The 25970-nt window shown below is 37.9% G+C and overlaps 4 protein-coding genes across 8 annotated transcripts; 3 read left to right on the forward strand and 1 right to left on the reverse strand.

Moving 5' to 3' along the window:
• The first annotated feature begins 4950 nt into the window (after positions 1-4950).
• On the forward strand, positions 4951-5265 carry prr15lb (proline rich 15 like b). The gene has a single exon (XM_057359227.1). The coding sequence runs from the start codon at positions 4951-4953 to the stop codon at positions 5263-5265; it is 315 nt and encodes a 104-aa protein (XP_057215210.1).
• An 872-nt stretch (positions 5266-6137) lies between these two features.
• pnpo (pyridoxamine 5'-phosphate oxidase) lies at positions 6138-8860 on the reverse strand. 2 transcript variants are annotated; one of them, XM_057358644.1, is made up of 7 exons: positions 8654-8860; positions 8220-8344; positions 7990-8089; positions 7839-7853; positions 7611-7739; positions 7416-7486; positions 6138-7250 (listed from the first exon to the last, which is right to left on the reverse strand). In XM_057358644.1, exons 1-7 carry the CDS (start codon positions 8840-8842, stop codon positions 7085-7087), a joined length of 795 nt encoding a protein of 264 aa, XP_057214627.1. In that variant the 5' UTR covers positions 8843-8860; the 3' UTR covers positions 6138-7084. The 2 variants fall into 2 exon arrangements, with proteins under 2 accessions (XP_057214627.1, XP_057214625.1); XM_057358642.1 differs by having other exon boundaries at positions 7839-7892.
• Positions 8861-9020: 160 nt separating this feature from the next.
• Positions 9021-11549, forward strand: mrpl10 (mitochondrial ribosomal protein L10). The gene is made up of 5 exons (XM_057358767.1): positions 9021-9128; positions 9586-9755; positions 9970-10134; positions 10271-10415; positions 10519-11549. Exons 1-5 carry the CDS (start codon positions 9050-9052, stop codon positions 10752-10754), a joined length of 795 nt encoding a protein of 264 aa, XP_057214750.1. The 5' UTR covers positions 9021-9049; the 3' UTR covers positions 10755-11549.
• A 168-nt stretch (positions 11550-11717) lies between these two features.
• Positions 11718-25891, forward strand: osbpl7 (oxysterol binding protein-like 7). Of its 4 annotated transcripts, none has more exons than XM_057358769.1 (23): positions 11719-13025; positions 13928-14156; positions 14452-14592; positions 14696-14749; positions 14833-14946; positions 15040-15195; positions 15463-15583; positions 16069-16187; positions 16267-16350; positions 16660-16686; positions 17605-17764; positions 17908-18038; positions 18221-18313; positions 20458-20614; positions 20969-21255; positions 21537-21674; positions 21745-21808; positions 21930-22008; positions 22089-22233; positions 22328-22478; positions 22619-22745; positions 23205-23327; positions 23405-25890. In XM_057358769.1, the coding sequence occupies exons 2-23, from the start codon at positions 14025-14027 to the stop codon at positions 23511-23513; spliced, it is 2712 nt and encodes a 903-aa protein (XP_057214752.1). In that variant the 5' UTR covers positions 11719-13025; positions 13928-14024; the 3' UTR covers positions 23514-25890. The 4 variants fall into 4 exon arrangements, with proteins under 4 accessions (XP_057214754.1, XP_057214752.1, XP_057214751.1 ...); XM_057358768.1 differs by having other exon boundaries at positions 11719-11898; XM_057358771.1 differs by lacking the exon at positions 18221-18313 and having other exon boundaries at positions 11718-11898; positions 23405-25891.
• The last annotated feature ends 79 nt before the right edge of the window (positions 25892-25970 follow it).

Here is a 25970-nt window from a genome sequence, read left to right on the forward strand (position 1 = left end):
ACCAGTCGTTTTGAATCTCTCTTTACACTTTAAAAAGCATCTACAATAATAAAGTGGAAAACCTCTCCTTAAAAAAGAGAAAAGAAATAAAACTGCGAAGACTTTCTTTAGCATGTCAGCATCTACGTGAGAATCTTAAAAACTCATTTCAGACCCAAATGAGGAAGATTTAACAATGGAAATCTAAAGGCCTTGCAAGCAAATTTGACACCCTTCACGATTTCTCAGAGTTCTGGCTGGGCCTGGATGGCCTTGGGTTAATCTCTCCTCTCCTCAAACATTGTATCACCAGGAAGGCTTTGAACTTGGTTAGTGATTTCCTAGGTTTAGCCAGAGCACCGTGTACATTCTCTGTGATCTTTGAGGTACTTTTAAGTGCTTCTTAACCACACAAGGAGGAAAACAAAGTAACTTATTATCTAGAGGGATATGGTTCCTGAGTATAAGGGCTACTTGAAGAGGGTCAGGTGACTCTGAGGTAAGACGGCATTGCTAAGATACATTTTGGTTTTGACACATTTTTGCCATTTGATTGAAGTTTTTTGGTAATGTGTGACTAATCCTCCCTAAAGTCTAAAACGCATATCCAAAAGTCCTGCAAAATCAGGTCATGTCATGTATTTTGGCAGTCTAATCATTATTGATAAACATCAACAATAAAATCATTATGAATAAACTGGGAGTGCAAAAACCGTCACACCAGGACAGCTGAGGAAAGCACCTGCATTGTTTTTCCTCAGGATTAAATCTTACAGTCATTTCAGAAGTGCAATATGACTCCACAATCTACTTGGCCACAATAAACTAAGTGCAGTTAGGGTGAAAGAGTAGTAGATGCTTCTAAAAGTGACTGAATCCTGTCATTATGTAATTGCAGAAGATCAGTGACAAATCCGGTGGGAGTGTCTGCCGTCCAATAAAACGGGTCTATTCCCATGTCATATAAAGGCTCCTTTATATTGTGATGGGCAGACATCATATCAACATGTCTTGTTTTACATTAAAGCACAGCCCACTTCAACTTATGGAAAAAGTTTAAATGGGTTTATTTGTTTTTTAGGGTTCATGTAAGATTGACTTTTAATTGTTCATTGTTTCAGAGTTGCTCAGAATGTTGATATAGCCATATTGTATTTAGGCTACATTTGAAATGTATAAGCATGCATTATGTTTTCAATGTCTTTTTTGAATCAGTTTCCTTATACTATTAAAAACATATCGTCACCGTCTCTCTGAAACGGTGGATGTCCAAATTCACAGTTTTTCAGGAAATGGGAAACACACTGTACTTTTTAAATGATTAAATACTGTGTTGTCAAAGTGGACAAGCACTTTTTAATACTTTTTAATTGTTGGATTTTTACCCAGTGACAAACATAAAGAGAGACTAATATGACATAATAAGATATTGAGAACATATTAATTTAATAAAATGTTTGTTACAATATTTATTTGTTATTATATTATATTATATTTGTATATGTTTAATAAAATGTAATATGACAAAATAATAACCACAAAATATGGAGACATGAGGTTTTCAGAAAGACAGGAACAATATGCATTGTGTTATAAAAACTGTATTGTATAAAAAAGGATGACTGAAGAGGTCAGTCTAAAACAATAATGAACCAAACTAAACTTAAAAAAATCTGACCACTGTATCTAACATCTTTCATATATACTGTATATTTGTCAGACACAAAGCAATTTACAGTGAATTTAAGATATACATTTCACAAGTACAGTATACACATTCCCTGGGAACCAAACCCAGGACCTTGGCATTGCTACTCTCATACTCATCAGTTACAGGAAAGCTGTCCTGTCCACCCCACAGACAGACAGAAACTTTGTCACGTTTGTGGATTCCCCATAAAATAATTCACATGTTGAAACCTTGTTTACCTGCCGTGACCTGTGAGAGAGTAATTATCCCAGAAACTTCAAAGTATATAGACCAACCATAAGTGCCCCAATAAGAAGGTGTGTATGCGATTATACTTTTTATGATTAACTAGTGTTTTATGCACATCACCCCTGATACTTGAATCTTATCGCACCACAACCCTATAAAACATGCTGCATCCATTGGCCAAACTGTCGCACTGATAACCCGTTTATTAATGCATTCCATTTGATGTTGACTACGGCGATGTTGCTAGGGGACCAAATGACACACCCTAGTGTGAAACAAGCCACACCAACTATAAGCATTACCTGCCCTCTGCTATTGTTACCAGTATGCAGGTGTGTGGGTCTCCTGTGTTTACACTGTTTGGTATCACATGGGCTGGTCATTGTACATGCTTTGTGATATTTACAATAGCTGTACACTATCTGTCCAATATTACATAACAAGACTATCAGAGCGGAGAGAAATACAAAGTCATCCATCAAAAATGATGTTAGTGTATCTTGGACGGTGCGTGTTAGTGTGCATCTCGGGTCTCAGGGGATCCAGTGGTGCTGTTCATTAATTCAACAGTTGAGCGGCAGAGTCAGGTGTCCTTCTTGTTATTCTAATCTAATCATCGCATGAAGGGAACCACACATGATCATGTAGAGACCAACACCGTGTCCGAAATCGCATACTGTGACAGTGGGTAATGAATTAGATAAAGTACCAACTTCATGTTTGTTTAAACAGTATGCTGTATATACTGTAGTATGTGTGGGTGAAGTATGCATATTTTCCAGACATACTATATCCACCATGTTTGTGTTGATATGTGTACCTTGAGGTATGAACAATAACCAAGAAAGCAATTTACTGAAATGTTGTTATAAAAACACAATTTAACCATGAGGAATATATTTCGTGGTATATATGTAACATATAGTATCACGAATATGTTAATATTCTTGGTGATAAATGAGAAAAAACACACAAGTGAGATCTCAACTGAAACTTCTGGGTGCTTCCTATATTGTCCCCTAATAATTAAAAATGTATCACCTCTAGAAAACTAAAGAGTTTTTAAAAAATGTTTCAAACTGTTCAGATTTACTTGAGCTCTATAACATTTCTTCATATTCTCCCAAGAGCAAATTATCCAAGCTACAGACATTTATTTTATAGCTTTGTCTCACTGTTAACATCGTTTAGGAGAAACCGAACTTAAAACATAAACTAAACATGAAAAGTCCTGAGCCATAAAAGAGCAATAATCCGAGTCATAATCAGAATCAGAATCAGAATCAGAATCAGAAGAGCTTTATTGCCAAGTGTGCTTGCACACACAAGGAATTTTCTTTGGTGTTGGAAGCTTCTAGTACAGACATTCAACACAATGACAATACAATATAATACGATTTACAGTCTAAAAGATTGTAAAATATGCATATATAAAATAAAGACTATTTTACAGAAAATGGGGGATAATAACATATAAGAGACATTGTACAGGGTAGTATATAGTAGAATAAACATATTAACAGATTGTATGTACACTTGTGCAAATGGATAATTTAGTAAGTAGAGGTAGTGTTATATACATGTATACATAAGATGTAGATATAATAAGGCACTATAGTGCACACTATAGGAGTAGTGGAAGTGGAATATTGCTCTTAAGGAGCAGTTATCTGTTTAGGAGGGAGATTGCCTGGGGGAAGAAGCTGCTTCTGTGTCTGGAAGTCCTGGTGTTCAGTGCTCTAAAGCGCCGGCCAGAGGGCAGCAGATCAAAGAGTTTGTGTGCTGGGTGTGTGGAGTCAATGATGATTTTTCTTGCCCTGTTTTTCACTCTGGAATCGTACAGGTCCTGAAGTGTGGGCAGAGGAGCACCAATAATTTTCTCAGCACTACGAACTGTCCGTTGTAGTCTTCGTAGGTCTGATTTGGTGGCCGAGCCATACCAAACAGTAATTGAAGTGCACAGAACAGATTCGATGACCACTGAGTAGAACTGGGTCAGTAGCTCCTGTGGTAGGTTGAACTTCCTCAATTGACGGAGGAAGTATAACCTCTGCTGGGCCTTCTTTACAATGGAGTCTATGTGGGACTCCCACTTCAGGTCCTGAGAGATGGTGGAGCCCAGGAACCTGAATGACTCCACAGTATCCACAGTGCTGTCCAGGATGGTGAGGGGAGGAAGTGATGGAGGGTTCCTTCTGAAATCCACTATCATCTCCACTGTCTTGAATGCATTCAGCTCTAGGTTGTTTTGACTACACCAGGCAGCCAGCTGAGCAACCTCCTTTCTGTAGGCAGATTCATCACCGTCTTGAATAAGGCCAATGACTGTGGTGTCATCTGCAAACTTCAGGAGTTTGACAGAAGGGTCTGTAGAGGTGCATTCGTTTGTGTAGAGTGAATATAGCAGTGGAGAAAGAACACATCCTTGAGGAGCTCCGGTGCTGATGGTACATGTGCTGGATTTAAATTTTCCCAACCTCACTAGCTGCTGCCTGTTCGACAGGAAGTTAATAATCCACTGACAGGTAGAGGTTGGCACAGAGAGCTGGGTAAGCTTGGGCAGGAGGAGGTCTGGGATTATGGTGTTGAAGGCCGAGCTGAAGTCTACAAACAGGATCCTGACGTAAGTCCCTGGTCTGTCTAGGTGTTGTAGGATGTAATGCAGTCCCATGTTTACTGCATCGTCCACAGACCTGTTTGCTCGGTAAGCAAACTGGAGGGGATCAAGAAGTGGTCTGGTGATGTCCTTCAGGTGGGCCAGTACAAGTCTCTCAAATGACTTCATGATGACAGATGTTAAAGCAACAGGCCTGTAGTCATTAAGTCCAGATAATGTTTTTTGGAGGGAGATGCTACTGCATGAACAACTAAACAGTGGACTCACTGTTAAATGATGCGTTTGTTACATTCTGTATTTTTACTTGGAACGTTTTTGGAACTAATTTATTTAGTGTGTGTCGCTTTAACAGACTTAACAAATATGTACCCATGTTACAGGCCTCTTTGCCATCAGCCCCCCACTTGCACCTGTCATGGCTGACCCTGCATGGTGGAAGCTGACTTTCCTGCGGAAGAAGAAGTCAGAGGCGAAGGTCTTGTACGAGATACCTCCTGACCTCAGCGCCAACAATGGAAATAATGAATTAAGCAATGATGCCGCAGATAACAATTTAGATGCCAGGTTGGAAAAAATTGTGGACAAATCTGCCACAAAGGGTCGTCATGTGAAAGTCTCCCATTCTGGGCGGTTCAAAGAGAAGAAAAAGATTCGAGCGACTCTGGCTGAGAACCCTGGTCTTTTCCCTGAAACGGCTCGGACAGATAAGAACCAAGTGGTGGAAAATTAACACATCCCTATTATGAGATTTTATAAAGCAATTTATATTAAATGGGATCATGACGATTTTCCCTGCAAGACTTTTTGGTGCTGCGTTCAGGCAATACCAGGAAATTTACTACTGATTCATGGAAGAAACTGGAACAGAAAATGTATTTAAAATGTCAAAACCCTCAAAGGGTTCATTTTCACAGATTATGTAAACCACTAAACATGGTGTTGTCTTGCTCATTAAGCACGATATTATCTCCGTGGGACATATAAAAGTGTTAAAGACATGAAATGTTCCGTTCCCAAAAATCTAAATAGCATTTTCCATTATTCTTTTATTTTTGCATTGCATTTAGAATATGGTCATACAAGTACATTATTACATACAGTAACCAATCACAGACTTGAAGGACACTTGTTTTTTAATGAACTGCTGTGCCTTTTGATTATCACCTGATGATGTGTATTTTGTATTGTTTTTAAGAAATGTTTTGTGGTTGAAATGATAAAACATGATTCAGATTAACTTTCATTCCTACATATGGCCTTTATCTCTTTTTTATTAGCTTTCAATAAAAGAGTTTCAACTGGGGCGTGGACAGCCATAGTCAAGTCATATGAGAGCGTAAAGGAGATAAGACTATAGCCTACCTCCAACTACCACAACAGTTTTAATTTGCCTAATCTGTACTTGTCTATTGTTTCCTGCAAAACGTATGAGCTATAGTTAAAATATGCTAAATAAAGATTTAATTTAATTAGTTTAATTGTCATTGCTGAGTTGTGATTGTGTTTGAATACAAAGGAAAATCTTGTAGCGGACAAGCCACACAAAGTTGTGTGTCCCGCTGCCATCTGCTGGTGAAATAACACAATGACACTGTTGGAAAATTACATTTTTATACAGGTTTATTAGTTCGCTTTTCTTTACCGTTTGAACTTTGTTACAGAACAGTTTACCAGTCATCACTAAATTACACAGAGTTACAGCAAAGAGACTAATAAATTTAAGGCAACTATTTAAGGCAATTCTAAAGTGAGAGTTCACCCGAAAATGAAAATTCTGTCATCATTTACTAACTCTCTTGTCATTTCAAACCTTTATGACTTTCTATTCTTCCGCACAACACAAAATAAGATATTTTGAAGAAAGTTGGTAACCGAACATCACTGGCACCCATTCACTTCTATTGTACGGACACAAAACCAATGCAAGTCAATGGGTGCCGGTTAACAACATTTGTCAAAATATCTTCTTTTGTGTTCTGCGGAAGAAAGAAAGTCATACAGGTTTGAAATGACAAGAGGGCGAGTAAATGATCACATAATTTTCAATTTTGGGTGAACAATCACTTAACTCAAATATTTGACATTTGCTGCAAAATCCACTGATACAGATGAACTCACACAATGAGCATTTATGATCTAAAGATGTGCTAAATATCAGGGCAACATATAAATGCAATTTCAGTCACAGGACAAGGTTTTCACGGAAAGTGTTTTCTTGTTTTAACAGCAGTCCAAAGGCTAAGTTTAACTGTATATTTACAGTTAATACTGCATGTCAGCTGTGCTTTTCAATTATTAATCAACAACAAGCAGAAGACTTTGCACTTAAAAGTGAGATTAAGAATGTGTTGAGATGAATTATAAACAATGAGCATGATTAATTTTCATAAAATCATATCTTCAGTTGTCAAACCTTCCTTCTGGACAGTACTCATGTACAGTAGAATAAATACAGCTGACATGTTGTCACAAGTCAGTTACTGCCTATACCAAAATATGATTGTAATGATGTCACAGATGATGACATTGATTCCATACCATGCACTTGGTCAGGGGGCCAACCGTTGGTATACCCAGCCCCCCTCCGCCTGATGCTGCACATCCCCCAGTTGGGTTTCTCCCTCTTTCGGCCTCAGGAAGACTATTCGATCATGTAATCTGTTAGTCTGACCCTGCCAGAACTCAATCAGAAAAGGCTTGACAATGTATCCACCCCTGTAAAGACAGCCACAAAAAAAAACACGCTGAAGTAGAAACACAGTTTTTTACAGTACATGAATAAGCTCTAATCTGCGTTTCATCTTCGATTAACCTATAAGGATCAGTGAATTTCTCTAGCACAGTGAAGCATTTCAGATGACATCATTTTAGAAGGCTCACCAGTAACTTGGCATTGGCACATCTGTGTCCTTGTACTTTTCTTCAAGTTCTGCATTCTTGTCTCTCAGGTACTTAAAGGGGAACACACAAAAATAAACCAATAAACAGGTGCCGTATCAAAGCAGGAGAAAAGTTATAGCACTAAATGGTGTGAATAGCAAATGCTGAAATATATGGTGGCGAGAGTCAGCTCACCTGTCTGCTCGGGATCACTGTGCTCTGCCTGCTAACAACAGCGCCGATCTGACTGCTCTTGGGTCTGGAGTGGAAGTATTCACGCGACTTATCATACAGGATCCGCTCTACGGTGCCTTCAATGCGAACCTGCGACACAAAACTTTACATTAAAACTATATATTTTAGGGGGGCACTTGGGTCTTTCTTCCAATTAATTCAGAATGTCCAAACAGAGGAAATACTCACCTGCCTATTTAATGGCTCCCAGTAAAATACAAGACAGGCATAGGGATTACTTTCCTATATAAATGGACAAGAAAAATTGACGTGGACGTTGACTGAATAAAAAATGTAGTTTAAGAAGCTAAAAGTATGAAAGGACAGTTTAAAGACATACCAGTTCTGCACCTTTCCGACTCTCGTAGTTTGTAAAGAAGCAAAATCCTTCCTCGCTGTAACCTTTCAGAAGGACCATGCGTGCAGAAGGACGGCCATCTCTTTTAGAGAGACAGAGGAACAAAACTGAAAATGTACAAGTGCTTTATTGATGGATTTACTCAATAACAGTTTATGAATATATTACTCTGTACATTGATCGCTACTACTGAACCGCACCGAGATTCTTACTTGGTGGCTGTTGAAAGACACACCGCATTGGCTTCCCCAACTTCAGGGCATTTAGTTGCTTGATCAAACCAGTGGCCGAACTGCTTTAGTGGATCTAGGGAAGCAAGCTGGTCCTCCTCAAAACACTGTTGAAGAACATGTGAACATAATGATTTTCTACATAAAGTATGTCATTTGTGTATCATAAGCACATGCAAAGGCCTACAAAGACTGTCTCAGTTCTGGTGGGCTACAGTTACAGTACAATTGATTATGCATAAACACAATTATCAATGTAATACGAATGAATGCATAACAATTGGACTTGATTCCATGGTTAGGCTTTATTGAAAAAATCACTACTTATGACCTGTGCCATGTCTTCATTTATGAACAGGGTCTGAGATCATGAATATAAGTCCATAACGTTGCGTATACATAATATTGAATCTCACCTCCTGGTCGCTCTTATAGCTTTTTCTCATGTTACTCAGATCCATGCTGGTGGCTCTGTCCGTATATTTTCTGCACACAAACGAGGTATTTAATGAGCGATCACGGGTTGCCAGGGAAACACAGGGATTAAAACACTTAATATCATTGCCAATATTTCTTGACGTGCAGAAACCAAAGAGAAGTCTCATGTCTGAAGCTCAAGCTCCCCACTTGCGTCACTACGCTCTTACGTAAAATGTTACGAAAGCTCGGTTTTGAAATTATACTTTAAATTCGCCGTAAATAAAATAAATATGGTGTTTATGTATTTATTAATGAACATTCATTAAATAATTTATCAAAATAACATTTAAGTGACCGAGAAGAGTTATACATAGAACCTTTATTTTGAAAGTATGACAGGACCTACTGTCACACGTCACATCCGGATAAAGATGGCAGCGACCTTGTGTGGCAGGCTTCTTCCAAAAGCGGGTAAATGTCTGTTTTCAAATAATTACTGAGTACTATAATAATTGAATATGGCAGATGATGCATGAGATTTATGTTTATGCTATAAACGCGTAAAGGTTAAAATGTAGTTGAGAGACAATATAAGTCTAGATTGTGGTACTGCACAACATCATTACTGTCAACGTTCATGCACTATATCTGAGATGCTGCCTGATTTACAATGTTCATGTGATCTACGGTCTCCTATTATGACTGTGTTTTGTAATTTATTTAAGATATATGTTTTTTAAGTTATGTCTTTACATAATTATTAAATGCTTGTCACCTCTCATCCACTCTATTATGGCTATTGTAGTACAGTTTCTGCAAGAACTTGTCTTAATTGTGCTACAATAATGATGGTCTTTACATTCATTCATTTTTTGTCATTACAGCCTCAATGGTTTTCTTACTAATATGCTAGGTTTTATTACCACAGGATGGGTGCCATTAACCCAGAGTGTTCGTCATGGCTCCAAAGCAGTCACACGCCACAGAAGGCCAATGCACATTCTTAAGCAGAAACTCATGGCTGTCACAGAGTACATTCCTCCTACGCCTGTAGCTCCTCCTGGTGCCCTGACTCCACGAGTTAGAAAGATTGAAGAGGTGAACTGTTACTATGGCTAAAATTGTATGTCGAGATAGAAATTAATTAGTGCACACTTTAATTTAACTTGTTAAACGAATCTTGTGTAAAAGGTATTAATCAGAAAAGAATCCATAATATAAACTTTGTTTTCAGTGGTTTAAACTAATGGTCGAGTAGATGCAGCTGGCAGTGAAAAGCTGTTGTAATGAATTTGACATCTTTCCCTTTAAGGAAAGTGGCCTGGCCATTCTGTTGAGGAAAGACCTGGAAACCTTGTTTAAGGAATGTAAGATGATTGCTGTGGTCCAGAACAACGCTTCTAATGCAGAAGACATGCAACTTCTAAAACACAGACTGAAAAGACACAACATCAATGTCAAATTTTTCCCAAACCAGGTAATGGGAAGCCATAGCTTTGGTTGCTGCGGTCTTATATCACCTCTTTTAGAATACATCTTGTTCAGTCACATTTAAGGGCTGGAATTGAATTTAAAATGCTATGTAACAACTTTCTACCTGTGGTTCTTTGCAGGTGATGAGGTCCTTTCTCAATGACAGTATATATAGTAACATGTTGCCTCTAGTAATCGGCCAGACTGTAATATTTGTTAGTAAAGAACCAAAAGTTAAAGAGATGCTGCAAGTGTTGAGGGGCAGTCCACAGATGGTGCTTCTAGGTAAGTCTGTCATATTATGCACTGACTTGAAATTTATTTATAAAGGATTTTTAGGAAGCTTGTTATTGTCTAACAAAGGGCTTTCTCAAACCTTTCCTTTCAGGAGCTTGTATAGAGAACACATTGCTGTCGTATCAAGGCATTCTCAAATATTCCAAACTCCCTTCTATGACAACCATACATGGTGAGCTGGTTAGTGGTCTAGCCATGATGACCTCACAGACTGTCTCAATGTTACATCGTCATCCAGCCCATCTTTCTGCGCTGCTTCAGCAGTATGTCAAACAGCAGGGCTCTGGGGAAACAACAGATGGTGTGTCTGACAAAGATGCTGCATAATTTTTATTAAAGAATGACAGATGCAGTGTCATTTTGTGCAGAGTCACAGTATGTGTTTGGGACAGCTGTATATGATTGACACATACATTTGCACAAAATAAAACTTTTATTTAAAGGGGTATCTAGACAAGTTCATCACGGTTCACAAAGACGCTGCATTCTATTCCATCAAAACATTTGTATGCAAAACACTGGCAGTTTGATGATTTGAAATTTACATTGCACCACTAATGCACACAGTGTAAGAAAAGGAGTTAATTTGCCTAGGCATCACTCAAACGTTTCTGTTAGCTTTCTGTTTTCTGGCATGGGACAATCCTGTTTCTGATAGCTCCAACCATATTCAGACACACCTAAGAAAGTTAATCAAAGTATTCAGAATTACTTGACAATTATAGTTTAAGGAATAACACATAATAGGCTAAACCTATTTATTAGGCAGTTTATTTAGTTAAACCTATATTAGTTGGAACACAAGTGTTTTAATACATTTGAACGTCAAGAACAACATGCATCTGTTCTGCTGAAGTAAACAGTAGCTAGTGGTGGTCATGGATTCAGATTAGTGCTAATCTCTGGATTACTTCATGTTAATCTAGGTCAGTTAGCCCTTAAAGTTTGCAATTCCAGGTTTGCTGTATAAACCTTAATGTGATTCACAGCTATTTGGTTTTAGTGTAGTTAAGCAATTGTTTATGGAACTCTTTCTAGGAGAAACATGTGCTTTTGTGAATCTCTAAAAAAATGATGTGCCTATTTGATGGTCGAGTTTTAATTATTTTGAAATAAACAATCTCAATATATATAACATCTTTTTGTTTGTCAGTATCTTTTATTAAATCTGAATGGCTGGCACTAAGGATCCAATTGGGTGCATGTAATTCCTCCAGTCTATGAGGCACTAATGCGGATAATGATTGGGAGGATGTTAAGTCACCGGTAGAGGACGGTTCAGGAGCTCTCTGTTCGACTGAATGTTTGTATACGCATGCAATATAGGCCGATGCATTCTTGCGTTTTAAGACATAGTGGTCAAACTGGTTGTCTGGCCCGTCACGTAGTGTGACGCACGAGTATCAATGGCAGAAGGTCGAGAAGATGCTTCTGAAATACATCACACATTGGTCAAGAGCAGGAGTCTCAGGTGAGTGCATGTAATGCAAGTAAACCTATGTTGTAATTGTAGAGTAGAATGTCACTTGTGGTTATAATATTAAAACTTTTACAAGTTGGTTTCGTTTTCTGTTCGAAAACTGAGGAGGATGTTTGCTTTTATCATTTTAGTCCGGTGAGAAGAACTGGAGAAATAGCTAGCTTCATATTGTTTATAAATGTTTCCGTTACGAACTACAATTCAGAAGAAAATGTGTTACTAAATTCCCACTTACAACCTGGAGGCTACCACTCGTTTTTATCCGTTTCTTTAATGTCGCAAAAAATCAGTACAAATGAAGAGTTTGGTTGCAAAATGAGATAACTCCGTTTTTAAAAATGTTAAAAAATCATGCTTTTATTATGTTATGTTTTATTTTAGTTATTATTGCATAAATCAAAAGAAACCAACAGCAGTTTGATTGATATTAATTGGAATGCACAATAAAAAATATGATTTATAGTTATCTCATTTTGGAACCAAACTCTTCAAATATACGTCTTGTAAAAATGTGGCGATTGATAAACAGGTTTCTGGAACATGCTTTCTTTTTTAGCGTCAATTTTATAGTAATGTTTTGCTAAACTACTCAAGTTTGTGCATGCAAATGTTCAATTCTTTCAAATCTTCTAAAATTCTTTTTGATGCACATCAAACTTCTAGTAGATTTTCCTTGGTAGGACAGAAGTGTTTACTTTTGCTATACATTTTGTTTGCTGTCCCTGCTGAAAACAGAATGCACAACAGGAATTCTGATAGATTTAATTATTATAATGGGAATTGTATAATGGAAACTGGTCTCTGTGGGTCTCTAATGTGTGTTGAGTTCTCTTGCTTAGATGTCACTAGCGGATGGGAACCAACACGATAACATTAAATCCTGTTGGAATAAAACCCAAAACACACTGCATAAGATAATTTTGTGATGATGTAATGATTTTAATGGTAAATACCTGAGGGTTCATAATGGTATCTGTAATGGAATTTGTATTGTTTTTTTTTAGCAGGGGTGGCCTTACATGTCTATGTGGAAGAGCTACCAAGTGCTGCTAAAAAAGGATATTCAAAGCCAATTAGCTTAATGACGTTAAGCCTCCTCAATGAAGGATGTTACCTCTGTAAGGTTACTAACAATCATGAATATATGACGTCTTGTAAACAATTCTAAACTTCTTATAGTCTACTTAACAACAGTGTATAAGTTTCCACATAACCTGCCTAAATATCTTGAATTTATTTACTAATTATCTGTGAACATTGCTAGTTATGTTATGTATGATAAGTCTGGTGGTTTATATCATAAATATGAATTCTACCGTTATTATAAGACACTGTTCTGGTTCGACCTTACTTAGATGAATGGACAGGTTTAAGCTTGTCAGGATCAAAACAACGGAAGGCTTTAGCAAACATGTTTGGTTTCTATCACACCCTGAGATGGCATTGCATTCAGAAGAAATTATTTCTACAATCTGTATCATTTCTATAAAATGTATCATTAATATTAGTAATTAACATTATATCAGACTGACGTCAAAACAGGTGTTTCCTTGCGCTACACGTCATAGTTTTAATATGACTTCTCTTATGTAAATTGGAGTGTGTTGCGTTGGTTTTCTTAGGAGTGTAGTTTGTTATACTGAATTTAGAAACTGCTCTTTTATGTTCCTTGCTTAAATACAAGTATTTAAGTATCTAGATGCCGGCAGGGCATTTTTAAGTTCATAAAATTATACTTTGAAGTACACTAAAAGTTTATACGTTTTTATACAACTTTAGTCCAAATATGCTTAAATTTTAGTATAATGAAGTATAATGTAAATGTATATATATAATTTAGATTTCTGAGAAGTATACTTTCTCATGTTTGGTTTAAAAGCAGTACAGTAGTAGCACACTTGAATAAACTTCTGTTTTTGTAAGGGAGACCATTCTCTTAATGTTTCTAACCCAGATGGATTTCATCATTCTGACGAAAGGACAACCTTGTTCTCGCTAATAATGTATTTCTGCTTTCCAGACATATTGTGCTCTAGTGTACAATGACAGTAAATCTTTAACAGAGCTTATCGACACATCAAGCTCAGCTAATAAGTGCACAAGAGAACATTGTCAAAATGGAACCCCACGGGTCTTCAGCGGACCACAACCCATCACAGATGAGTGGTGTGGAGAAGACATCTGGCGGCTGGTATAAGCCCACTCATTCCAGAAGCAGCAGCACGGCATCATCGCGCCACTCACGTCTGGTTTGTACCTTCTTAGATGTACTTAAAGTACTTATTTTTGAACACGCCCAAATATTTTCCTTAAATTGGTGGGTGAGAAGTTAGGATTGGGTCGTTTGAAACAAGTTCCTCAACATCTTGCAAGTGTCCAATCAGGTGGTGTCAAAGGCAATCCAACAAGTTTATGTATTCTACGAAGCTCAGCTGTAACGTTTTTTTCATAGGGATTATATGTGTCACATGCACGTATGCTGTAAATGGGAAACACCTTGTTTTACATTATTGCTGCTGTTTTTTCTCATCTGTTACCTAATAGAACATAAAACATTGGGAGGTGATGGATGACTTTCCAGATATGAATCTCATCGGAGAGAGCATGCAGGATTCAAATCCTCGGGGAATTTGTGAAGGCTACCTGATGAAGAGGAGAAAGTGGCCTCTGAAAGGATGGCATAAGGTATGAGGAATATTGAAAGAGAGTAATACAACAAAGATTCAACATCATCTTTGGTCAACAATATCTTTGGTCAGTTTTGTCTAACGAAAATTCACACTTTTAGAGATACTTTTACCTGGATAAAGGGACCCTACGATATTCTAAAAACCAGTATGATGTAAGTATACTGATCCTTTATTTTTTCACAAGTCACAGATATCTTGGATCCAGACTGTTTTAAAACACAGTTTTTATTTTAAGTTTTCCAAAGGGAAGATGCATGGTTCAATGGATGTCAGTCTTGCAGTTATGTCAGTAAACAAAAAAGCAGGACGCATAGATCTGGATGCTGGAGACAATCTCTATCACATGAAAGTATGACTTTTGAATGTAATGTTCTTAATGTTTGATTGTTTTAATTATAATGTTTATTATATTTATAATCAATTTCTTTTAATATCCCATTAGGCCAAAAGTCAGGAGTTATATTATATATGGGTCACCAAGCTGAGTGCCCACAGAATGTATAAGAAGAACGAGGCTGCACACGTTCACAATGGCTTTCTACAGGCCCTGACCCAAAGTAGCCATTTATCTCAGAAAAACAGTGCCATGCCGGACATGGTGAGTAAAACATTTACGAGTATTATAAAGATTTCATCCTGTCCTGCTGTGTGACTGTAAATATTCCCTTAATAGCTTTTCTTAGGGAGTTAAATAGCCAAAACTTTGGCATTGCTCACTCATCACCATTTTGTTCTGAACTCGTGTGCTGTTTTCTATGCTATTCAGAATGAAATGACTGGGTAAACAATGTTGGTAATTTTGTTTCCGAGTGAATTAGTTTGATTAATTCATTAATGGAAGCCACATGTTTGCTTTTAATTCTAGAGCACGTCTGCATCTTACTTGGGTGAAACTCAGAGAGCGAATCTGCCTTGCATTAATCCTGTTGTCAATGGAAAAGTGTCAGCCTGGCTCCAGACCCAAGAGCCTGACGTCTGCGGCCAAGGTACTGTAGAATTCCGTTGGTTTTCAACGTAGCTATACGCAGTAAAGGGACACTTCACCCAAAAATGAAAATTCTGTCATCATTTACTCACCTTCGAGTTGTTCCAAATCTGTATAAATGTCTTTGTTCTCCCATAGTAGGAAAAATTACTTTAGCGTGTTTTTTGTTGTGTTGAACACAAAATAAGACATTTTGAAGAATGTAGGACAGCAAACAATTCTGGGGCACTTTTGACTACCATTGTATTTTTCCTACTATGGTAGTCAATGGGGAGCAAAATCTGTCTGGTTATTAGCATTCTTCCAAATATCTTTCTCTGTGTTCATCAGAACAAAGACATTTATACAGATTTGGAACAACTCAAAGGTGAGTAAATTATGACAGAATTTTCATTTTTAGGTGAAGTATCCCTTTATAACGGACACAAGCACAGATGAATATTTAGCTCTCAGGTTAGCCAACGTAATATTTCTTTCTCTTTCCAGAGCTTAACCGTTGTCAACTGGAGCTGAATGAACTTCATCGGCTGGTTCAGAAGCTGCACTCTCTTGAGTCAGGCCAAGCAGTGAATAACAAAGACCTTCAAAGGATTATAAGCATGCAGGTCTGTAATAAACCAGATGGTGACAACCATTAAAGGTTTGTGAAAAACTTTGCCACAATGTAATGTGTTTGAATTACAGAATCTTTCTCTAGACAAGCCCAAGAAGAAGCCTGGCAAGATCTGGGGTCACTCTCGCACGCTCTCTCGAGTTGAAGCTCTTGGAATGGTGAGGCTGCTGAATAAAAGCTTTAGAAGGAATTGTAATCTTGCTCTCCTGTTGGGATAATTCCATGTTTTCCAAATTTTAAAAAATTATGGAATATCCCAAAATTTCAGTGTTATATTATGTTCACTCTGCTGGGTTGTTTCAGCCCGTGGTTGGGTCAAATAAGGATGTTCTTGGTCAATTTTACCCAATGCTTGTGTTTGTACTATTTGGACCCATGCAGCCATGGTTTGAAATGACTCATCATTAAGTCTTTGTTGTATTTGAGCTTTAAAACACAGTAATTTAGTTAACTTTTTTTACATGATGCCATTTCGTGGGATTACTAAATCGGTAAGTGAACATACTGCTGATGACTTTCCAAAAATATTGCAGAATGGGTAATACCGTGGTACTTTGATATATTTACAGTAGTGGCCAAAAGTGATATCCAGAGGGGAAGTTTGTACAAAATTTACTTTTATGGCCCCACAACATTTGCTTTAAAAGCACCCAGGTATGAGTTGTATGATAAAAATGTAACTTTTATGGTATTTATTGGACTTTTTTCTATGGCAAAGGCAAATGACAGTGTTTTAGGAAGTGTGTTTTATTTGAATATACACACTCAAAAAAAAATGCACAGAAAAAAAGCTCATATCAAATAAAGCATGACTATGCCAATTTTTTTGCCAAGTCTCGTTGGCATTTTTCTCCAAAGCTGAGCTTCAGTTTACACACAGACATTGGATATTTTTTAAATACATCTCTAATACATTTGAAATACATCTCTAACATCTCTAATGGTTAGAGAGTCGGACTCGTGACCAGAAGGTTGCCGGTTCGATTCCGAGGGCCGGCGGGTAACGACTGAGGTGCCCTTGAGCAAGGCACCTTACCCCTACTTGCTCCCCAGGCGCTGCAGTGATAGCTGCCCACTGCTCCTGGTGTACGTGTGTTCACCGCTTGCTGTGCGTGTGTTCACTACTCTCTGGATGGGTTAAAAGCAGAGGTCACATTTCGGGTATGGGTCACCATATCTGACTAATAGGTCACTTTCACTTTCACTTTTTTTTTTTTCACTTTCACTTAACAACACATTTGAATAAAGATCACACAAGTTGATTTTGGTCACTACTGTTTATATACAGTAGTCCTATATTTACAGTTTTTGCCAAGGAATGCATGCGTGTACATATTCCTACAGTTCATTTCTAGCCTTGCTAATGTAAGGTGTCTCGTTTCTCTTCTCTGTCCTCCTATTCAATGCAGTTATCATCAAGCCACCTAAACAGCTCTTCCCACCTGGGAACCTCTGTGCCCTCCATCCCAGATTACGTAACCACCCAGCTGACCCCACATGTCCCCACAGTCCCCACCTCAACAGAAGGCAAGAAGCTTCATCAGGATATTTGCTCCATTACCTTGAAAGGTTAGACATGAGACATTTATAAATAATTTTGCAAAGCACAAGCTAAAAATATTATCAATGATAAAATTGTTTATACTGAAACATCACTGATAGTGTTGAAGTCTTCAAAAGGTATTTACTGACCGTGTTTGTTACTGTCACAGTTCATGCCTCTCTTCGTTCTGCACACGAGGCTCTTGCTCAGGAGCGCCAGCGGCTGAAGGACACCTGGTCCAGCAGAGAGCTCCACCAGACCACATCTGCTCAGATCAACAACCTCTGCAGCCTGGCTGAGGTAAAATATCCATAGCGCAGTCTCTTTTACCTGAAATTACCTTGTGTACGTGTGTGTACGCAGTAAATTTATTTTCTACAGCTGTATCTGTATTGTAGTACTAGCTATTCTTTAATGCTAGATACTGTGTTGTTGCTTTAGATGTTATGCTTCACTGCAGATTTGTTTGTGTGTATCTTTAGTTAGATGTTAATTCCCGTCACACCAAAATCCACAAATTGTCAGTGTCCTCTGAATCTTCTGAAGACTCCTACCGCACTGTGCTACAAAGGAAGGTGTGTCTCCTCCTACCAGAACCTACTCACCCAGTTTCATGCATTGATTTATCTGTTTCTCCTCCCACTACCTCTTCATTCTGTTTAGATGTGGACGGTTTCACCTACTTCATATGCCAAACTGGCTCTTTTGTACTGTCATAGTTTAAGTAGTCAGTGAGTCTTGAGTACTGGGACAAAAAGACTTTGGGTGGATTGCACCAACACGGATTAATCTTAAATCTAGAATAAATCAAGGTTTATTGAATAATTCTGTTGCACCAAACTGTAAACCTTTTTTTAAAATAATCAGGTTTCGTATTTAAACTATCGTTTGATCCAGGTTTTAATTTTACAGTAAACCTAGATTAACTTTAATTCTGTTGCTCCATTATTTTAAACTCTGATTTATCTCTCAGTTAGGGATTAACTTTAAACTTGCTACTGAGGAGGTTTAAATAATAAAAAAACACATATCTATAATGAAATGTGCAGGAAAATGATCAGAAACAGACACATAAGCGTCATGTCATGCTTCAGTGATGTGTTTATTGTAAATAAAAATGAAAATAAACAAAACACCTTAGTACGACCCTGGTTTGATAGGGTGGTCGGCTGTGAAGCGTCAAGTTCAAGATGCCCTGCTTTCTTATCCAATACATACAAGCACAACTTCTGTGATTAAATGGAAAAGACCAAGAAGAGTATTTTAGCGGCACCAGTGACTAGGGACACCGGCATTGTGGACGCCCTGTCTAAATTGTGATCCGGTCCCGAACAGGCGCACCTCAGCCGGCGGTGCTGCCGCAAACAGCCACAGAACACGGACCGGATGTTCTGTGAATTCACGTACTGCGCTCTTCTCTCCTGTCGCGAGCTGCAGTATAATGATGCGGCTCAACTGTCATATTTGTATGCTCTCATATCCCTCAAGGCTTGTGAAATGTGTTTATGGATGATGATCAACGAATTATCCAGAGAGAGGTTTTAAATAGCAAAATTGCGTTTCTTTTACATGCACGAGCTGTTTATTTCCTTTTTACATGACAGTGCAACACTGTCGATGTTTAGTTACACCGGCAAATCCATCATGGCGGACAAAATTAATTTACGATTTAAATACAGGTTAAAGTTTGAATCAACGACTTGTTGATCTCTGTTTAAAATTAAGTGGTGCAACGCAATTTGAATTAAACCCTAAATCCAAACCCAACAAACCCTAGATCAGCTCTAAACTCTGTTTACTTGAATCCTTGTTGGTGCAACCCACTGTGTAATTTTGAATACCAAGGAAGGAGTGTATTCATTTTAACATGTTTAGAGGTGTTTACCTATGATTTCTTAATTCCTGATTTAAAAAAAAACAGTTTTTCGTTCTCACCTCTCAGTATTGGGCCAAAATATAGGAAAGAATAAATAAAATAGAAATATGCATAGAAAATATAATTAGAGATGCACAATAAATTATCGTGCATTCAAAAATCATAAATTATCCGCCACTTTTTGCCTTTTGTTTCATCCTCAAAAATTGTATATTAATATTTAGATAGGCTACTGTATATCGGGCAATATAATGGTTATTGGCTTCACATGTCAAATAATTTTCGGTTATCGTTATTGGCCCAAATTTACATATCTTTGTCCCTATTTAAATATTTATAAACAGATTCTAATTTCTCATTTTCTCTCTCTCTCTCTCTCTCTCTCTCTCTCTCTCTCTCTCTCTCTCTCTCTCTCTCTCTCTCTCTCTCTCAAATCTCCACTTTAAAATTCATCAAATGATTACTAAAATGTTAACTAAAACATTCTCAGTTTTAACCCTATGTGGTGATTGTTCTGTGAGCCATTTTCAAAAAAAAAAAAAATCAAATAAATAATAGCAGTTTTTCATATATATTTAACCGATTTAACAGAGGTAAATGACAAATATTAAAAATAATGTATATGTTGTCTATTTTGTTTGTTTTTAGGACAAAGTAAAGATCTGTAGAGTATTTTTACAAACATTTCTGTGGCTGTTTATATAATTTGGCATATGATCATTAGATCAATTACAAATGATCAATTAGAAACGAATAGAAGTTTTGGGACCTGTTTTGTCCCATGTCTTGTAGTCAATAATGATTTACAATTTGACATCGCATCTCTGTGTTTGTTTCTCTCAGTTTGGTTCAGTCCGCAGTTCTGCACCGTCAGTTGCTGACTCGGCAGCGGAGTATTTTGATGCATGTGATGAGCTCGTGGGCGTGAGCTCTTCTGAGATGTCCGATGAGTCCGGTCTGAGTGACGGGTCCAGTAATTCAGAACCTGATGAGGCTCATGGTTAGTGAACATCGGCTCTCTGTTACTAGTGGGAGAAGTGACCTATAATGCCAGGAAGAAATGAAGAGTTTGGTTCCTCCATTTTTAAACATTTTCAAAAGTCATGTTTTTTATTATGTTACCATGTTTTTATTGTGTTTTACTGTGTTAGTTAGCTGTATTTTTACTCTACTCTACATGGCCCAGAGTAATAAATAGATTGGTCTTTAGTTCCCTTCACTTCAGTGAAGACAACGTGGCAGCTCTTAGGAAAAACCCAGCTCCCTATTTATGGACATGGATGTGTGCATACATATATTTGGTTGTATCGTATATTGCATTAACATTTGTCTTTTTAAAAAATATCCTCCGCAGCAATCGCTTCACGCAAGTACCGTGCCAGTCTCTCAAAGGCGCCACCTAAACTCAACACCATCAAATGTACCGGACGGCGTACTAGTTTGCCTGCGGTCTGTCCTGACAACAGTCACGTTGGCTTGATGACCATCCTCTACAACAACATAGGGAAGGACCTGTCCCACGTCTCCATGCCGGCAGCTCTGAATGAACCCGTATGTCTCTTGCAGAGACTCTGTGAGGAACTGGAATACTCTGAGCTTCTGGACACAGCCAACCATACTGATGACCCCTATCAGAGAATGGTAATGACTGCTTTTAGATGCTCATTATTATTCATTATTTTTTTACCCTCATGTCATACAAAACTTGACCCTTCCTTCTGTGGAACACAAAAGAAGATATTTTGAGAAATGTCACAGTGGTTTTGTGGTTTTGAAATCAATGGGGGCCAACGCTAGCAATGTTCATCAAAATATCTTCCTTTGTATAATTTGTTCTGTATAATTATTTTTAACACAGCCACCAGCATTTTGAAATAGTTTTTGAACAATTGTAGTTTGATAATACATTTATGTCTCTGTAGGTTTATATTGCTGCTTTTGCCATATCTGGGTATGCCACAGCTCAATATCGCAATCGCTACAAACCCTTCAATCCTGTCCTGGGAGAGACATTTGAGTGTAACAGAGAGGACCGTGGCTTCCGTTACCTTAGCGAGCAGGTAAGTAGCCATCCACACTGATCGTCATAGAAGTTTGTTATGGAGTTGTTAACTCTGTGTGTGTCCACAGGTTTCACATCATCCCCCCATATCGGCTTGTCACGCAGATTCGAACAATTTCAGCTTCTGGCAGGGTATGATTTGTGCCCTAGTTACACTTATGAGTAACGTAAACAATTACTCCATGTTTGTATTGAATAATCACATTCCATTGTGTTGATGGAATGTGTTCATTGTGTATCATGCTGAAAACAGACCAGAGATGGAAGAACAAGTTTTGGGGCAAGTCTTTGGAGATCATGCCAACTGGGATGGTGAATGTGACTTTAAAAAAGCAAGTATCTTGATTTTGGTGTCATCGTCATCCAGATTGCTGGTGCGAGGAGTTTTAACAGATCTTTGTTGTACCCATAGGTACGGGGACCACTACGAATGGAACAAAGTGGTGACATGCATCCACAATGTCCTCAGTCAGCAGCGATACCTCGAGCACTATGGTGAGGTCATCATCCGCAACCTGAAAAGTTCAGTCTGCACCTGTAAGATCACATTTGTCAAGGTGTGTTTTTGATGTAACTTTTTTATTTATAAACTGATCCAGTACATTCTACCAATTGATCTTTATGTGTTTCAAACGTTTTGTGTGCTCTCAGTCTCGTTACTGGGGTTCAGATGGATCCAAAAATGAAGTGCAGGGTCAAGTTCTTGATGAGACTGGTAAGGTCATTCATCGATTTGGTGGATTTTGGCACGAAGGGATCTTCTGTGACACCCTGCCCAACCCACAGTGTATCTGGAAGCCAAGTGAGTATAGAAGAGCCAAATGTGTCTTAACACGGTTGTAAACATTTAGCTGAAAGCACAGATCAGGGATGTTAAAAATCCAATTTTGTGATAGTATATGTTAGTATACTGTATATCAGAGAGTCTATGCTTTCTTGTAGATCCACAGCCCAAGAACTACATGCTTTACTACGGCTTCTCCAGCTTTGCTATGGAAATGAATGAGCTGACCCATGAACTTAAGCCTCTGCTGCCCCCTACAGATACACGTTTACGCCCAGACCAAAGGTGAATTTATTAACTAATATTGTTACATATATATTACATATATGTTAGTCTCGTCCTCTTTTTTGCTTTTTAAATAATAGTCTGTTGCAAACTGCACAAATACTGGAAGACTTTTAGACAACTTTTGCCAAAGGGCACCCAGTAGTAGTTGATAGATGTTTTCTTTTTACCGTTTTATGCATATTTGTTTCTGGTGAGTCAAGTGTCATTTATTAATATTTAATGTCAAGATTTTCTGTTATTGTGGTTTAATATATGTCTTACCCTGTTGCTAAACAGCACGTAAAGCAAAACTGTGTTTGTCAGATCACATATCAATCAGATGCCTTTTCCTGCCTCTCGAGTGGAGCTTTTGATCCTGGGGTTTTTCAGCATAAGACCATTTTTAATTGCATCATCTGTTTCATTTATATGAGGTCATCATTATATATGCTTCATGCTTTGTGTTGGTACTGTTAGATTACTTGAAGAAGGAAAATTAGATGAGACTGACAAAAGGAAGGATGAGGTGGAGGAAAAGCAAAGAGAAAGGAGGAAGATTCTGGCCAAGAAAGGAGAGGAACACATTCCTCGCTTCTTCAGGTTAGTTAACAACAGTATCAGAATGGAGCTGATCTGAAGAATTAAAGCTGAACGTTTTAATGCCCTCTTTCTTACAGGAAAACCTTAGATGCTTCTGGAAGGGAAGTGTGGTTGTACAATGGAACTTATTGGAAGATCAGGGAGAATCCAGGATTTTCCAATGTAAAGAACTTGGAATTGTGGTAAAGGTAGATTGCTGCACACCGGGGACATCCATGTGATGAATTCAGCTTGCACTGGATTTAAAAAAAGCGGTGTTAATTTGAAGCTATTGGGTGCACGGATGAATTGCTCTGGGATTTTTCCACTGAGCAAGGACGGTGCTTTTACCCGACAGGAATGGGATACATTTCTAATTGTTGGTTGAGGACATAAACTCTTGTGGACAGTGTGACCTTGTCTTCCGCTTCGGATAAAATATAAGGCCGGATTACAAACTATCAGGTGAACGGCAGATGTACTTGAGCTCTGAAAATGTTTGGTTTTAACCACCTGTTGTGTGCGCACATTTCTATGAACTACGCTAAATGGCTTTTCCGTTCAGAAAAGCACTTGTGTGACAATGGAGACAATCGTAAGAGTTTTTCTCAGTGGAGTCCGAATGAAGACCAAAAACAAGAAGACCAAGATCAAGAACTATGCTTGCTAACTATTTTTTTTAAACATAAGATTTACTCTTGGTGAACTTTCTAATGGGTCTGTTATTTCTTCTGTTAGAGTCACGGCTCAACCTGAGCAGGATTGTGCAGTAAATGGATTAATTCTAATTCTGGTCCTCATTGACTTACACTGAAGGAGAGGTGAGATGTATCCTCTGCCCTCCTGTATTTTATTTCGTAAAGCAAGTGTCATTATATTTTTAGGCCATGTTTGTTGATAAGTGAATTTAGCTTACAGTTAAAGTCTTACATGAAAGTTGGTTTTTTGGAAACAACGCTTCTGTGTACGCTTGGCCAAAATACTTTTTAAAAACCTTCGCAGTATACAAATGTACAATTAATAATAAAAGTCACGAGCTGCATTGCGAATTACAATGGCAAAAACGAGAGAAAATGCAAACTTAATTTAGTATAGTTTCATCTTTATTACATTAAGAATAAATCAAAAACATCATTTATTAATATATACATTATTTTGGCAGCGTTCTGCCGTATCTGAGGCTCAGTGTGCTTGAGGAAATACATGTTTATTTGACACCTATTTAATTATTAACATTTGTCGCTATTAACTCAACAGAAAAATACACAAACATCAGTTGGTGCCATTGAGAACATACTATAAATAGGTTCCATGAAAGACCTGATATTGACACTTGAAGATATCAGGAGCATAATGTCCACCAGGGGTCAGCCGAAACATAGATTCATTACTAATAAGACCACATCAGAAAATTTGCTTTAAGTGCACACCAACAGTAATAAAAGTTTTAGTGCAAGTGTTAAAAAACAAAACAAAAAGTAACTGTACAGCAACATGAATTACACACCTTTTAAATTAACATAGAAACACTGTTTAATTGCACTTTAAATTTCAAATGGTCTGCGATTGTTTTATTTCTCTTGTAACCGCATTGTTTTTATTTGTCACTTTAAACGCTAATATCTAAATGGACTAAACCCATTAACAAATAATTCTTACAAATGACACAGAATATTAAACCAGTGTCTTTTACCTGTTTGTCGGCATAAATAATTATTGGCACGTATTACTGATATCTGTTCATGGCTTTTGAATCCAGTGATGGCATTGTAAAATAATGCCTCTAGATCTATTTACTCTCTTTTTTCGTTTGGTTTTGCATCACACGCATAAAAGACAGAGGCAGTTAGAGTCTGTTTGCTGACTTTTTAAAAAGCTGTGACCACAGAATATAGATGTCATGTTGGTTTTCGCAGCACGTTACAATTTCTCGGAAACGAACAAAAATAACATAATGCAAACTTATCATTTTAAATTTGATATATTTATTGTGATGAAGAAGGTTTAAAAGGGGGGAACTGGTTGGTTTAGCTTTACACCCTCAATTTATTTGTCACCCCTTGCCTTTGTGTATGTCAGGGTATACATTGCGTGTGTGTCATATGGAAGACGCAGGAAACTTCAGTACATGTACGATTATGATGTTTGGCGGGGACTTGTGGGCTTCTGCTGTGGCGTTTTGTCACCCACTTATCTATCTGAGGTCATTCTCACCTCTGAACGCCAGCCGTTCCTGATAGGCTCAGACTAAAGGCTTTTTCTTCCTCTGTGTCATTGACGTCTATGTGTGGGCTGTTTGCATGTTACTCCGTCGTTTGAATAAAGATGATGTATAGTCAGTCTGAAGCCCCTACCAGGTGTCCATTTTTCCACCCTGTCTGTCTGCATGCTGTCATGCGCGACGCCTTGAGGCGTGATGCTGTTGCTTTAAGTTTGTCCCGGTTACAGGTCGGATCAGATTGAGAGTTAATCAAACTCACCCTGACTTTAACTAATCGAGACCTTGGGATTACAAGGCTTTGCCTAAAACAAGCACCTTACGAGTAGCCAGTTTTACTTCTTGATGGTACAACAATGAAGTTGCAAAATTATTTTTTTATTTTATGAAGACCTTAGAGGAATAGTTCACCCAAAAATGGCCCCCATCGACTTGACCATAGTAAT

Source organism: Triplophysa rosa, linkage group LG18 (assembly GCF_024868665.1).
Source record: "Triplophysa rosa linkage group LG18, Trosa_1v2, whole genome shotgun sequence".
Taxonomy (NCBI): Eukaryota; Metazoa; Chordata; class Actinopteri; order Cypriniformes; family Nemacheilidae; genus Triplophysa; species Triplophysa rosa.

Bases quoted from the DNA above. Each gene is read 5' to 3' on its own strand.
- prr15lb (XM_057359227.1), top strand. From the start codon at position 4,951: ATGGCTGACCCTGCATGGTGGAAGCTGACTTTCCTGCGGAAGAAGAAG.
- pnpo (XM_057358642.1), bottom strand. From the start codon at position 8,842: ATGAGACTTCTCTTTGGTTTCTGCACGTCAAGAAATATTGGCAATGAT. The intron at 8,090-8,219 runs GTAAGAATCTCG...TCTCTCTAAAAG, and splicing joins TGTCTTTCAACAGCCACCAA to AGATGGCCGTCCTTCTGCAC. The intron at 7,740-7,838 runs GTGAGTATTTCC...TTTGTGTCGCAG, and splicing joins GGGAGCCATTAAATAGGCAG to GTTCGCATTGAAGGCACCGT.
- mrpl10 (XM_057358767.1), top strand. From the start codon at position 9,050: ATGACAGGACCTACTGTCACACGTCACATCCGGATAAAGATGGCAGCG. The intron at 9,756-9,969 runs GTGAACTGTTAC...TTTCCCTTTAAG, and splicing joins GAGTTAGAAAGATTGAAGAG to GAAAGTGGCCTGGCCATTCT. The intron at 10,135-10,270 runs GTAATGGGAAGC...GGTTCTTTGCAG, and splicing joins TCAAATTTTTCCCAAACCAG to GTGATGAGGTCCTTTCTCAA.
- osbpl7 (XM_057358769.1), top strand. From the start codon at position 14,025: ATGGAACCCCACGGGTCTTCAGCGGACCACAACCCATCACAGATGAGT. The intron at 14,947-15,039 runs GTATGACTTTTG...ATATCCCATTAG, and splicing joins ACAATCTCTATCACATGAAA to GCCAAAAGTCAGGAGTTATA. The intron at 22,234-22,327 runs GTGTGTTTTTGA...GTGTGCTCTCAG, and splicing joins GTAAGATCACATTTGTCAAG to TCTCGTTACTGGGGTTCAGA.